Below are 14,592 nucleotides of genomic sequence, written 5' to 3' on the forward strand. Positions count from 1 at the left end.
ATTAGCGAAAGATGGTTCAGACAAAAATTGTAATTGTAGTTGTCAGCTACAAATACCTACACTGAGTTTCGCTATTTCTTAATACTGCAAGTTTTTATTTATTACAAAAAGGACTATTTTGGCAATGTCTGTGTACCCACGGAAACTTCGCTATTTCAGTACTCCGCGCTTCGACTGCTTCGACTTGCGGACTTTAAGTCCACGCTTCGACTAACAATAAGGGACATCTAGCGTGTATTAGAAAAACACGCGAAGTAGATAATCCAAGTACTTCATCGTCTGCATTTTTTGTAATAGTAAATCTACTTAAGAGAGTCTCTTTACGTGCGGCGACATACGATCGTTGATTGAAATGGCTGGCCGATGAACATTAGGCAACCGCGTTTGACATTTGATAATGAAGCATTGAATTACTTACATAGATCTCGGGGTCTTAAGCATGGATGTTAAATAAATATCGTTTTAACTTTGTTGCGTATAGACTCGATTTGTTGTTCTCAATCGAATTAAAAAAATGAAGGGTATTTTAATCTTCGATCACCTGAACGATGTTCTTTTCACGAAGTGCAACAAAAAATTCGCGAATCACATTCAGAAACTGGCAAAAATTCAAGGACTAATTTCCGAAAACAAGGTATGCTTCTATCTCATATTTAATAAAATTATACAGAGTGATTTTATTTCATCGCTCTTACCGAAGCATAACAAGAAAACTTTTAGCTAAATGCGGAATATTAAATGTACAGAAGTATACAAATTTGCCAATTAATTCTACACAGGATGCAGTCGAGGATTCCAAATTGAACCCAAATATAATAATGCAATTATTTTCACCTATCGTCACATCGCAATATGTGATGGCCTCTCAGTTTGGAAATTCTTACACCTCTATGAAATGTCATGATGGCACGAACATGGTATTCGACGAATTTATGGGATACACTTTTATTTATATCTCGACAGATGACGTGAAATTAATGAAAAGAACGTTAGGCGTATGCGTAGCAATTGTAAGGCACGTTTGTGGACCAGATGTTGCAGTGTAAGTTAAAATGTTACCTCAGACACGTGTTTTATGCATTGATGAATGTTATGGCAAATGGTATTATTTCAGATTAAAAATAAACAGACAAAAAGTCTGTTTGGTCTCCTCTTTATTGGATGCATGGGCGCATCTGAGGAACATTGAACAGAGTATGCTCACAGAGGCAATTGAACAATTATCGATCAATACAGACCTGGGTGTAGCAATATTAAAAGTATTACACGATGCCTGCGATAAATTAAAGGCACAATCCGAATTTTCGAATGTACACATTTTAATACTGGTGGAACAGAAGTTTCTTTCGTTGTACTCTAGTAAGAATGCACGCGATTTGTATCCCTCTGATATATTGCTGATGATGCTTCTTTGCTGGGTAGTAAATCAGAAAAGAAAAGGAGATACCCAGTGTGAAACGAATGACAATGATGAGGTCAGAACTGACATTCTTTTACCTGAAACTAATTGCTCCAAAGAGGAGCAAATAACTTTTGGAGCCAAGCTTGCGAATCCTACTTCGGAAGACATCACAAATTTATTTAGTACGATTTTTATTACATATGTTTAGGATTGATTAAATTTTCTAATGTAGATTGGTAATACTAATTAATTTCTCGTAGGAGGATCAAGAGAATCTTCTATCAATGAAGGTCTTCATTCTCTTATGGATGATGATTTGTACAGCAATTTGATTCTACTTGGAACCGTGCATGACTATACCGCTAATGCAGTTCACATTTTCGAATTAGCTGACGGGATTAATCTCGTTATGATCGTTGAAGTTACTAATCTTGCAACGTCATCGGGATTATACGATAGTTTCCATTATCTGAACATCATAAATGGTTTGCAACTTCAAAGGGATATTGATGAATTGAGGCCAGCATTTGAAAACTTCGATGCAGCAATGAAAAAAGCTTTGGACGGGATTAAGAAGAACAGAGCTAATGTCAGTAACGACGTCGACATGTGTCAAAGGAGATTACAAACAAAGTGGGAATTCGTTCGGAAGAAATACATGGATTTACTGAAATCCAGAGACCCGGAGTCCATACTTCAAATCGAATCTAACACCTCGGGATTCACGGATAATTTGAAAGAATTGTATCGATTAACGTGTTTCGACAAGAACTTTTTGAAACAAGGTGTTGACGTGCTGACGACGGTGGGAAGGCTTGTTCGTCAGAAATTAAATGATTTCAGCGATTTCCTTAAAGTAAAGGCACTGAAGAATTTTACTCTTGGATCATATCCTTTTACAACTCTTACTATTCTTTTTGTTTTCTTTGAAAACTTAAGTACGAAATATACGTCCTTAATACCATGTAATCTACGAGAACTTCCCTAACCATCAACAAATATCTAGAAGAGTTTCCAGGCCTCGTGCATTTCATTTACATAGACAGAGCTACTCACCGAATGACCGCTCCGACTTTAGACTTCACGAACCCAGAAACCCTGGCTCTAACAACGAAAAAGGTAATCTACCAAAATCTGGGGCAGCTGGGATCGACACGTTCTACTTAAGAAATATTTGTATAGATCTGGAACATGGTTAAACAAAGCAGGATGCATTTAAAGGAAGGACACTTGTCCGTCATGTGGAAAGATACCACCTTCAATTACGCTTATTTTTTATGGTTTGAAGATAGTTCTGTAAGTGAACAGCTATAAAGTAACAATCATTAATAGCCACGTTGTTATTGATGTAATGTTTTACAGGGTTCGGCATTAAAGTGTAACGTTTACCTGAATCATTTAATGAAAAACTTTCCGATACCGGGTATTTTCTGTGGCGATTTTTACAGGTTCGTACTACTGAAAGTTACGTCTCCTGAATTCTTAGTTGATTTATTCCATAATATTGCAGGAAGTTGGCGGAGACGTGTTTCCCGAAGGTATCTGCGAATAAAATCAGGATTTACGAACTTTATTGCGTTCATCTCGGTTTGGCAACGTCATCGTGTGTGTTGGAACACTCGAGGAGACTCGCGGCTACGATATGGGAAGTCACAGGAGTTCCAAATAATCCTGCTGACATACTTTAATTACATTCCTTTGAAGTATTCATGAACTGTGAATGATAAAGCCTGATATTACGAAAAGCTCGAATATCTTACAGTTATAATATTAAAAAAAATTATTATTTATGAAATTTTTAATTATTTACAAGTACTTAATACATGTATTAACTTGTTAATTATAAAAGATGATAATGTAAAACATTTGTATTCATTTAACACATCAAATAATGCTTAAATCTAATGGCACGCAATCAGAGAAATTTAAAAAAAGCTGAAAAAAAAATTAATGCATATTTCGTTAAGCTCCAGTGGAATTTTGTTTGCTTAGAATGATAGAGCGTTAAAAATATTTCAGAACATATATTATGTAAACTCAAATAAAACAGAACAAAAGCCCCTCAATGCGAGAGAACGTTTAATATGAAAAGCTCACATGAAAAAATAATTTAATAGTTCAGTCTATAATTATAATGTTCACTTAAAAATGTTTAAACGACATTGTGAACACAACGCGAAAGTTTTGTTTAATATTCTTATAAGATTCAAATTTAATAGACTAGCCTTGCATACAGCACAGATGCAGTCAGCTTATTCATATTTTAAAGTATATAAATATTTACAATTATTTAGGTATGAGCATAGCACAAATACTCTACAACTTCTTTTGACGTCTCTCCTCCCCATAAAATGCTCTATATTTTTAAGTAATGTAAGAATCTAATTTTTCTTGAGTATGTGACTGTATGGTGGACTGGAAGTAGTAGTTTTTTGTACATTGTTTGCCTCAGGTGATTCTCGTTGTTGCATTTGCATACGCGAAATTCGTTCGCTGGTGCGGGTAGCAAACGGACCAGCAGTGGTCCTAGTTTTTTTTCCTCCTTGATACTGACCGTCAGATATCATTTTACCCCTACCTCTTCCGATGCCGCATACATTTTTTTCACCTTTACAAATCGACTCTTTCACAATTTCGGACTCCATTTTGGAAAAACATCTATTTCGTGACGTACTTTCCGTAACGTTGACTGTCACTTCTTCATTGGAATTTAAAGGTGGAGTTTTCGGAATCAGACTGTTCGTCATATCCGCATTCACCCTCCTTAATGTGCTTTGATTAACGTTCTTTTCTATCTGTGATACCGGTGTATTTCTCAGTTTAGGAGTAGTATTCATTTGGCTCTGTAAAAAGAAATTATAATAGAGTAACCTTCGCAAAAATATGAAGAACTATCTGAAGATTGCATCGCACGTACAGGGGCAGGTGGTGGTGTGGAACGATCTTTGAACATAGGACATTCAGTGTGGTTATAATCTGGACACTCTTCAAGGTCGTCAGTTCCTTCCACGTTATTCGAATTGCCATTAACTTTTATCTTCTTTTTACGTTTGAATTCCTTAATTTGCCTCTCAAGCTCTGTCACCTCGAAATCAGATTTACATAACTCGGGTATTAATTTATTTAAATGCTGTTCAGCAGCTTTGTGTATAATAGTAGCGGATTCGACCCCAGACGTTCTTGTTAAATCCAAGCTGAAAATGAAAAGCGACACTTTCTCATATTTATGTAACCCTCCAGGATAATCGAAATGCATATTATTATGAAATCAAATATACTTTAAAGTTTCTATGAGCTTCGCAAATGCATCTGGAACATCTGACGATTTATTTGTAGGCGTCAGTTTATAATCTGATCCCTCTTGTACAAATGGATTCTGCCCTAAATTGCTTATCTTTAAAGGAACTGGTTCAAATACCCTATAACATTAAATGTGTTTAATAAACTTACAGAATTCATTATACAAATATGAATAAAACAACTTACCCTTTTCTGTGTCTTAAGAAAACATGTTTAAACTTATGCATCCCTCTTCTGTTGCTCACGGAAGAACTTAACAAACACGTAACAAAGAACTGTTCCTTGGAACCATTGTCATTGCAAAAATAGGACGCAAATTCTTTATGTAATACTTTATCTCTAAACGTCGGTACCAAGCTGACGTCTTGCCTGAAGCGAAACCATCCTATTACTTGTTTGTTTTTGTCACGTAAAAGGTCCTTCAATTTTTCCTTATTAATTCTACCAATAGAATTATACAAAGAATCTGGCAATGGGCAAGCTACCACAGCTTCAATATCTAAAAATGGTGGGAAACAATTGTAAAATTGTGACCTCCTATGCGACAATAACACACTGCAAAGTTTCATAATTACTGTTGTATATTTTCTTTGTTTCTACTTGATTCTCCAAATCCGTGTACTTATTTATTACGAACTCGAGCGTTTCTCCTAACAAAAATCCCATCTAGAACACGGAGAATATATTTCTATTTGAATGTTTGCATAATTTCTTTTTCATTAGGTTAGATCTTTTCGAGGTTAAAACGGCAGGTGCAATGCGGATCATCGGGCGAAATCAGCAGAAATCAGTGGTAGTCGTTAATAACAAGTAAGGGTCGACGAATTTCTTTTTTTTTACCTGGTCTCCGCAGCTGCGAGCATTCTCGTAAAATAATAATGATAGAGCGGGACCTGAAATTGTGATGAGCAAATCACTATCCGCCATGTCGACAATTAACTGTTATCCACCACGGTAATTCCGACAATTCCGACTGCACTTTCTATCGTTCCGCTTGCCAGCTTTGCCGCATTAAGTGCGCATCTGCAACAAATGATTCATGTTTTTTGTTTATCTGCGCTGACGCAAATACTTAGTTCACGCGTTTATTGAGACTTTCGTTATTGAAAAATCGTTATCGATTTATGCTGTATGCGATAACAATATCATATTCACCTTTAAATAAAAGTCAGATTATTAAAGAACTATGATAATACAATATCATTCGATCAGATTAAACAATCAGTTTATAAGAAATTGACGATCGTGAATAATCGTATCTCAGTTTCTTTCTTACACCAGATATTACATAGATCTAATTTAATTATTACGTTCCGAAATTATTCAACAATTCACACTTTATACGTCATCTATTTACATTTCTTAGTAGGAAACAGAATGTGCGCATGAAATTGCATCACGCAAACCAGATTTGCAATCTACACCCACCCAATAGAAAATGGCAGGAAGTATGATCGTCATTTATCAGTCAATGAAAAATCAATCCTTCCAAACGTTGAAGCCTTTATCAAACATATCTCCTTTTTCAATTCTTTCAAGCCTTCGAAAGTCTTATTGTTTCGAATGTGAATCTAAGGGAGAACGTTCCCATTAAACAATTTATATTTGTTAAACATTGCAAAAAGATAAATTGTCAGAAGTGGGATTCGAACCCACGCCCACAGAGTGGACTGCGACCTGAACGCAGCGCCTTAGACCGCTCGGCCATCCTGACTTTGGTTGCTAATGAATTTTGTATTAAGAAAATCTCTGGACAATTAATATAGCGTATAAATTTCATTAAGAAATTCATGTGACAAGAAGCGTTCGCATACAACAGATAATAAGCGTACGACCCTGAATTTTAAATCGAGTAGACATCATCGTTTTGCTTATGACTTATTTAAATTGAAAGTCATTTTCATGCACGCTTAATATTAATATAAAGATTTCTCATTCTTTAACGTATGCCTAAACATCAACAAGAGACGAGTTTGTGACTTTGTTCATCCGACAATTTAACAATCTCTGCTTAGACTCTTTTTTCAAACATAGATTTCTAGTCATTGTTCATAGAGCAAAGTCTGTCTCTTCAGCTACGAAACGTCACGCGCTCGCGCGGTATGCTCTTCTCCCAAAATACCCCCGGTTTGTTCGCACGCGAGTCGCCCGTATTTCTAGCCGCGAATGTAAATTCGATGTAGGGCTCGAGGATCGCGTGATGTAAGTCTTTAGTGATCTCTAGAGAGGCGGCGAGATTGCCTGTCGTCGTCCGTGCTCTCTGATCCCTTGCCCGTCTCTTCCCGGTTTTCCTCCTTTTCCCGTTTCACGACATTAATAGAACTCATCTTGTTCCATCGTCGTCGACGATTTCGGTGACGCCGGATCATGGCAAACAAATGGGATTACCTCGGCGAGAAATGGGAGCACATCGACGTAAAGGTGAGTGAGTCAAGTAATTCGTTGATTTCGCTCGCCCCATCCTGGTTCGCGACCTTGACTTTCTTACGTTGCGTAAATGGTTGATCAGAATGCTCGTTAATTGGATTAAGCTGACCGATGACTTGAATCATCTCGAATAACCGTTCGTAGATCTTGTTCGCACCATTCGGTGATTAAGGGTGCTAATTGGGTAGATTGCATTTCATTAGACATAGCGCGGCTCGGAACAACTTCCAGGGAAGTTTAAAATTTATTTCTTAAATCTACGAGCGAAGCTTGGAAGCTGATCATAGGCTAATTAGCAACATGATACCGCAGAAAGAAATCGATTATCATACCGCAAGTTATTCAGCTAATCATCTTGCAATTATCGTTGCAAAATCTCGAAGCTGCTAATTTTGTACTAGAATCTAGGTAGATAATAATTACTTGGAAATTAAATGGAATTAGACAAACATTACCATAATAATAGAAAATAAGTCGTGACATTAACGATAATTATATAAAATGACGAGCAAAAGTGTCCACACATTTCGCCGGTTTTATAAAAAACGCGATAATACGACTAACTTTTCAGTTGATCGGTAAAGACTAAGTACTAGTAATTACAAAGTACATCTGATTAACAAAATGTACTTTCATTAATATTCATATTGTGCAGATTTTGCAAACATCTCAAACGATGTTTACAGTTTTGCACGGTTCATTAAAAAAGTTTATGATAGTGTGTAATTGCAAGACAGTGAAACACTGAGTGTTCACTACTTCGCAGTCAACTGTTTTATGTCAGTATTAGATTACTCTTCAGTTTGCACATTGTTTAATACGCTTAATCCAAGATGAAGCAACTAAGTGAAGATAAGAAGAACAGTATCATTTGTTCATGTGATAAAGGTCAATAAATTGCAGAGAAATGTGATGTCAGTCGTATGATAGTTACAAGAATAAGAAAAAGATGGTAATGCATCAATTTCTTCACAAAATGGTAGACCGCGTCTGATTTCGGACAGAACAGCACGTGAAATTGCACAAAGTATTCGTACAAAACACCGAAAAATGGGTCATCGTTACAACTCACCAGCTGATCGCAACAGTGCTAAAGCTGCACAGTGTCGCCGGTGGAGGTTACCGGTTACGAAATAAGCACGGTTTCGCGTCTCTTTTGGCGATCGTGACGATCTTTGAAGCGAGGACACATTTACATAACTTCTCTCGCGAGCTCAGATATACGCGGCAGAGAAAGGGAGGAAAAGCGAGATGTGAGCTTTCATTCATGATTTTCGCGTGACGCAAATCACCGCACGTTCCACGTATATTGATACAACGCGAACAAACGACGTATTATTATAAATAACGCCGGAACACGTTGACGTCCGTTTTATTTTCACGCGAACACGCGCCTCATTGTCGTTGACTTTTACGATAAGGAAAATGTACCAACCGTGAGACATAATTTATTATTACGATACACTTGGGGTTCCCTTTTTAGAAGTTACTTCTACGAGCAAGTGAAGATTTCATTAGCTGTATCTATCAGAATGATTTCGTTCATTCTTAGTTCACTGAAAGATTTTATCAAACGAATCGTCAAAAATCATACGAGATCATCGAATTATAAAATGATCCATTTAGGATTTATTTTTCAGAAACCATTCGCAAGTAAAAAGCTATTGTTAAGTATACCACAAGGATTTCGTCGCAGATGCGAGTTCATTGAAAGATATCGTTAGAAGAGGAATGACGCGGGTCAGTAAGCTCAACCCGCGATGAAAATTGGCGAACGGCTGCGCATGTCTTGTACAATGATCACCGAAAACCACATTCTTAATGATTGCACTAGCGTGTCACATGTAACGCCTCTACATCGATCTGCTCGTGTCCTCGTGTTGAAGAACCCTACCCTCTTTTTTTCATTGTCTCGTCATATCTGCTTTCCTCGTCTTCTCATTCTAACTACGTACGACGACGTTCAAAACTGTTATTCTCTATTGTCTATCGTCTTACTTTTTAAAGACGACGTTAGAACTTCATCCACTTTCCATTTTTTCATCTAACGGCCAATAAAATCCAATAGATAAGAATTTATATATGTTAGATTATGATCTAACAGGGTCCGGAATGTCGAGGAGGAGTATTTGGAGACAGGTTGTTTCAATAAATAGAAATAAATTCCAATTTGGAATTTAAAGTATCGAATTTATTATACCGGGCGCGAACGCCCGATATCCCCAATCAAGGGGCGCGGTAGCGGCCCGAAGGCAAGTTTGTATATGTATATACAAATATTATTATACGAAACGAAGATGTATCTTTGTCGGCGGTCCTTAACGGCGAGACCTGTAAATAGAAAAATGTGAAAAACACACCATTTCAATCTTCAAACAATATATAAATTTCTACTTAGTTGAGGAAGCAGGGATGTACAATAAGTGAGGGAACATTGGCCTGCATAGACTGTGAACCTTTCGCGTTTTATTTATCGAATCGATCACGAGTGCATGCGTGGAGCTAAAAGTGGACCATAAACTCGATCAGTTAATATGAATATACGGCGACACTAACTGAAGACTTCAAAATCCATTTCAATATTTATACACTTGAAAGTAGTATCTCTCTCAGATAATAAAGAATTGACTAAAAATAACTGCGAGGAGTGTTCCACCATTTGAAGAAATTCTCAAGAATTCTTTCTTATAAACGAGCCATTTAGTTATACGTATTAATTATCGAATTGGTATCGATCTGTTCGTAGCATTCCATGTACACAAGAGCGTATCGTTTAACTCTCGATTGAAACGTGACGGGCGATTAGCATGGAGTACATGCTGATAACGCGAATCAGTTCTTTGTTGACGGTCGCAATTGAAATTATAAAACTCTTTAATGCGTTACGAGCGTAAGACCTAGCGCAACGTTGCTACAATTATTATACATCAAGATGAGCTCGTAATTAATAAGATGTTACGAAAATAACTAAACTGGTGATCTATTTATACTCTGACGTATTTCTTCACCGATTTTTCACAGTATAGGTGCGACTGATTAATTGAATGTGAAACATTTTTGTAGTACACGATCCGCCGCGTGCGATCGACGTCGAACTCGTTCGCCTTGGATGGAGCTCGACCAGCGTTGGGACAAGAAATCTCGCACGACTGTAGTGGGAGATTTCTTCTGTGAAACGCTTTGATATTTCTTCTACGACACTTCGTAGCTTTCATCTACAGAATGAATGTATCGTCAAACTGTATCAGAATCAACTATGTCTCGAACCATTCAATATTGATTCACTAAATAATTACAACCGTTCGAAGCATCTTCCATCGAGCCATTCCGCAAAGGAGCAACCTCGCCCTATAGCCATCGATTGCAATTCCTATGATTCGATTCAAGGCGAAAGCTTGATTTTATCGTTCAAATAACTGGACAGAAATTAATCAAACGATAGCAATATTAAATCAATTATTTTATAGAAATAGGAATCAACATTAAATACGGATATGATATTACATAATATCTATTTTACTGCTGCATCTCCTCTACGTAAAGAAATATTATTTTCATCAATTGCAAATATAGTTTTTACCGACTCAATGTAATAAACATTAGGAGGAGTATGAAAGTTAGTAGATACTATAATTGCATGAATTACCGTATTTCGTGAAAGGGTTCGTTCCAACGTAAAAAACGAGGAGTAAACAGGCCACACTAATCAAATTATTTTGATGATGCTACGGTCACTATTAATGCTATTGTTTAACAATCATTAGACGGTATAAGACCAAAAAATGGCAGATGTCCAGATGCTTCGGTGTATAACTGTTGTACGAATATCATAGCTCATAATTAGTGTCAGTGGATCACATATGATTCAGGCGTTCCACTTGACCCTGAAAATCGCACGAACCACCCTTAACGACGGATGCTATCGATCGGCCATCCCCCGTCCTCGAAACGGTTGAACTTGGCCAGGTTGTGCTCTCACGTTCCGCTCAGGCGCAATGGTGGCCGCAAGCGGGGGCAGTTTTCTTCGCGGATGGAAAGCGGCGCGCGGACACGCCGTTATCTGTGGGGATTTTCGCCTTGAGCTGATCCTCTCTCCATGTGTCGCGAGGCAAAAGTCAGCCATCAAAACCGAGACGCGATCAGTCCAACACTTTCGACTGCAGGAACAGGTGGCGAACGATAACAGACTCACGGGACGACGGATAACAGGTTCACTGGGTCAAGGTTCGAGCCATGAAAACGAAAAACAGGTCGCTGTTCAGTAGGATGTGCAAATGTTACGCGAAGGATCCGCGTGCGCCCGCGCAGCAGATTGAAGAAGAGTCGTTACGGGTACGTGACGAGGTAATGAAGTAACTCTTTCTCTCTGACCCGGAAGTGATTGAAGATTGAAAGTGACGACGATTATGTTGTGCAAACGTACGCGGACCAAACACGTATGTGAGTTTAGCTATTCGGAGGGTTTGCTTGAAGAAGGGAGAGTTTAATATGGGAGACACTCTCGTACGCCCAATTCTTGTTCCATTTCAACGCGTCTTGGGGAAAGTCATTTTACAGAAATAAATTAGATCTTTTGCATTAATATGTATGACAATAGCCTGATTTTCGACAAAGGTTTTGCTATACTTAATACTGAAATTTAATGTCTCTTCTGTAGTTCTGATAAATTTTTTAACAAGTTTTATTATTTAAATGTAAATTAATTTTGAAAGATATTAGAAAGGTCAAAGTTAATTGAACTTCGGAGGCTCATGTGTGTTAACCAACGATTTAGGCAAATCATTGTTTGTAGAAAGTACGTGATAACGAAACTTTAATTGAACTATTTAGGATTTAGTTACAATGATGCATTGTTGGAGTACCGCGCGGTGCCAAAACCTTCGCGACGCAACACGGAGAGGAAACAGTGCGGTGAACCTTGAAACTTTAATACACTTGTCACCTTCCCTCTCTTTATTTAAACGAATTCGCATTGGCAGCAAAGCTATATCGTCGTATCGTCGCTACGTAGTTTAGTCTGATTTATTCTTGTGCCAGATAGGGATTTAAATAATAATTGCGTGTTAAATACGTCACCGACATCAATGATTCATGCACACACGAATACGCAAACGATTTCCATTTCGTTTTAAACATAAGCGAATCGGTAATATCGTCGAAACTCTTTAGAAAGAACTTAAAAAAAAGTTCCATGATTTCCCATAACTAAGAATATTTTATATTCAAAATGATAGCATTAAGACTTTACGACTTTCATAAAAGAATTGTAAAATCTTCCACGGACTTTCATCAAACTTTCGTCTTATTTGTTCATATTTATCTATAATCTTATTTGTTCACTTTTTTATTTGAACTTTGATCGGAAAAGATACGAAGCATAATCTGAGTAATCTATACAAGCCTCAATTATATTATTGTAAGTCATTTCAACATTTTTATCTCGTATCAGTTAGGAAAAATTTAGAACGCTATCTGCGAGCAGTTAAAAACAATTTCTGTTTAGTGACAAATGCCTGGACAGAAATAAAATAAGGAAGGATTGTTCATTCTATTAAAAGTATCGATGATTTCTCTATGGCGCCTACCAATTTTGGCGAACTTCAGCGTTAAAAAAAAGTGTCACTTCATTAGAAATGTCAATTTTATTATTAGTAAATTTGTCGAATATTCATTTGGGAAAATGGAGCCCGGTAACGTTCCAGGGGTGAATTTGGTAAACCGCAGGAATTTTAGCCCGACGAATCTTACTACCGATTAGGTATAGGAGATTATGATATTGTTGTAACTTTTCAGCCGGTCACAGTGTTCATTCGCAGACCATGTTGCAAGCAAAATAGCGAAGTCGATGAAATGTGCGTGCCTCCTGTCCCCAAAAAGGCAATTAATTAATTACGATCTTTCTTCGAAATTAGTATTAATCTCTCAGCGCGTTAATAAGAATTGCAAACACTTTGATTGACTCGGGAAAAGAAAAACGAAAAGTATTCCCTTGAAGAAGTTAAATTTCGATGAATAATCCATGAGAATATAAAAACACAAAAGATATCCAATTTTTAATGGTAAAAAGGTTGACTTTTAGTAATTTTTCATCTCGATTTATGTTTAACATCACGAACGCTGGATAGTGTAACAACTTCACGGCGATATGATTTCGATGCTGAAAAATTTGTTGAACATGCTGGAACTGAGATTTTGTTTGTCATCGTTAACGATAGTTTTATTTTGGACGAAAGTGCCATCCGCAACAGAAAATTTCTAATTCCTTAGAAGAAGAATGGTCGAGGAATGTAGCCCTACAGGATGTCAGGAATCGATCGATGAGTTTGTAATTATTCTCTCAGCACTTAACATTCGCATAATTCATATAATTAACAAATAATTTCGATTTTTATTATCACGTCCCAAGCATTCGCTGACGCAAATTTATATTTTTATCTAACTATATTTCTTTTTTATCACTGCGTTGTAACGTTATACATATATTTGCATATGAACCTTTAACAGTTCATTTTTTTACATTGAGACGTATATCTTTTTTTTACAATGAATCTCATTACGACAACTTACTTAATGACGTTTACCTTTAGCGTATTAACTTTTCCTTCAATCTGTTTTCTCTGACAACAATTTTACACGAGAACTGAAGTTACGTTTCGACTACATATGTAAATCAGTATGCATGAAATTCGGGGCTTTAACATAAATTAGAATCTACAGTTCTTATAATAGTATACGCATGACTGGTAACACATCAGCACGTGACGTTCGAAATAAGAAATAAAATCTTACATAAGCGTAGAGGCGGTCGCTCGGTCTGGCGACCGACAATTTTGTACAACACGAACGGAATATAATAAAAAAGAAATGAAATTTTTCTCGGAACGGTTCACTATCGCGGAAACGAGACATCTTTGTTCGGTAGTAATTAGCACTACGATAGAGATACGAATTGCATCGAGATAGTCAAATACTGTGACAGTGATTACTCGTAACAGTAGTTCCTCTATTTATTTGCTAAATTCTTATCAGATCAGTGGAGCAGAAGAGAACGATTTTATTCATCTTGAAATAGTCTTCCAAAATATTGCAACAGTGGAACATTTGGAACACTCCTTCTTAGCTACCTTTATCACTTAAAAACATGAACCATAAAATGTTTCCAGTTCTTATCAGACCGTAACGTTATTTTAGGGTTCATTTAAACAATGCATGCTTTAGTACTAATCGCTAATTTGAAACATTAATTGTTCAAAGGTAACTCCATTTGGTTCATTTACATGTTTTGAATCATACATAAATCTAATTACGTCAATCATATTTACTTGACCATTTATTACCAAAAACTCATTCTTTCCGCAATTTTTCTTTTTCGATAACAAAAATTCAAATTAGTGACTCACATTACTGTTCGTAAATGCTTGCCTACATGCATCCGTGAAAAATAAGTTTAATGGTACAAATTC

The 14,592-nt window shown here is 36.8% G+C and overlaps 3 protein-coding genes and 1 non-coding gene across 8 annotated transcripts in view; 2 read left to right on the forward strand and 2 right to left on the reverse strand.

The window, feature by feature from the left end:
- Window positions 1–151: 151 nt before the first annotated feature.
- Window positions 152–3,179, forward strand: HPS1 (Hermansky-Pudlak syndrome 1 protein). Its single transcript, XM_018022627.2, has 8 exons — window positions 152–634; window positions 780–1,042; window positions 1,115–1,584; window positions 1,663–2,290; window positions 2,377–2,521; window positions 2,585–2,698; window positions 2,765–2,850; window positions 2,913–3,179. Exons 1-8 carry the CDS (start codon window positions 515–517, stop codon window positions 3,088–3,090), a joined length of 2,004 nt encoding a protein of 667 aa, XP_017878116.1. The 5' UTR covers window positions 152–514; the 3' UTR covers window positions 3,091–3,179.
- Window positions 3,180–3,298: 119 nt separating this feature from the next.
- Window positions 3,299–14,592, reverse strand: part of LOC108623825 (BRISC complex subunit FAM175B) — a 42,265-nt gene continuing 30,971 nt past the window's right edge. Inside the window, exons 3-8 of the mRNA XM_018022640.2 lie at window positions 5,543–5,725; window positions 5,278–5,368; window positions 4,889–5,201; window positions 4,681–4,821; window positions 4,320–4,596; window positions 3,299–4,245 (exon numbers count right to left, since the gene is read on the reverse strand). Coding sequence (XP_017878129.1) covers window positions 3,784–4,245; window positions 4,320–4,596; window positions 4,681–4,821; window positions 4,889–5,201; window positions 5,278–5,368; window positions 5,543–5,629 — 1,371 coding nt within the window. The 5' untranslated portion in view covers window positions 5,630–5,725 and the 3' untranslated portion in view covers window positions 3,299–3,783. The remainder of the gene's footprint in view (window positions 4,246–4,319; window positions 4,597–4,680; window positions 4,822–4,888; window positions 5,202–5,277; window positions 5,369–5,542; window positions 5,726–14,592) is intronic.
- On the reverse strand, window positions 6,334–6,416 carry TRNAL-CAG (transfer RNA leucine (anticodon CAG)). The gene has a single exon. It is a non-coding gene; the product is annotated as a tRNA-Leu (tRNA).
- Window positions 6,898–14,592, forward strand: part of Hex-A (Hexokinase A) — a 28,507-nt gene continuing 20,812 nt past the window's right edge. Inside the window, exons 1-2 of one of the 5 annotated variants that reach the window (XM_026812615.1) lie at window positions 11,521–11,565; window positions 11,960–12,040. In XM_026812615.1, coding sequence (XP_026668416.1) covers window positions 11,536–11,565; window positions 11,960–12,040 — 111 coding nt within the window. In that variant the 5' untranslated portion in view covers window positions 11,521–11,535. The other 4 variants (XM_018022633.2, XM_018022631.2, XM_018022632.2 and 1 more) reach the window with 4 other exon arrangements.

The sequence above is a fragment of the Ceratina calcarata genome, unplaced genomic scaffold (genome assembly GCF_001652005.2).
Source record: "Ceratina calcarata isolate Rehan_Ccalc_2016 unplaced genomic scaffold, ASM165200v1 scaffold291.2, whole genome shotgun sequence".
Taxonomy (NCBI): Eukaryota; Metazoa; Arthropoda; class Insecta; order Hymenoptera; family Apidae; genus Ceratina; species Ceratina calcarata.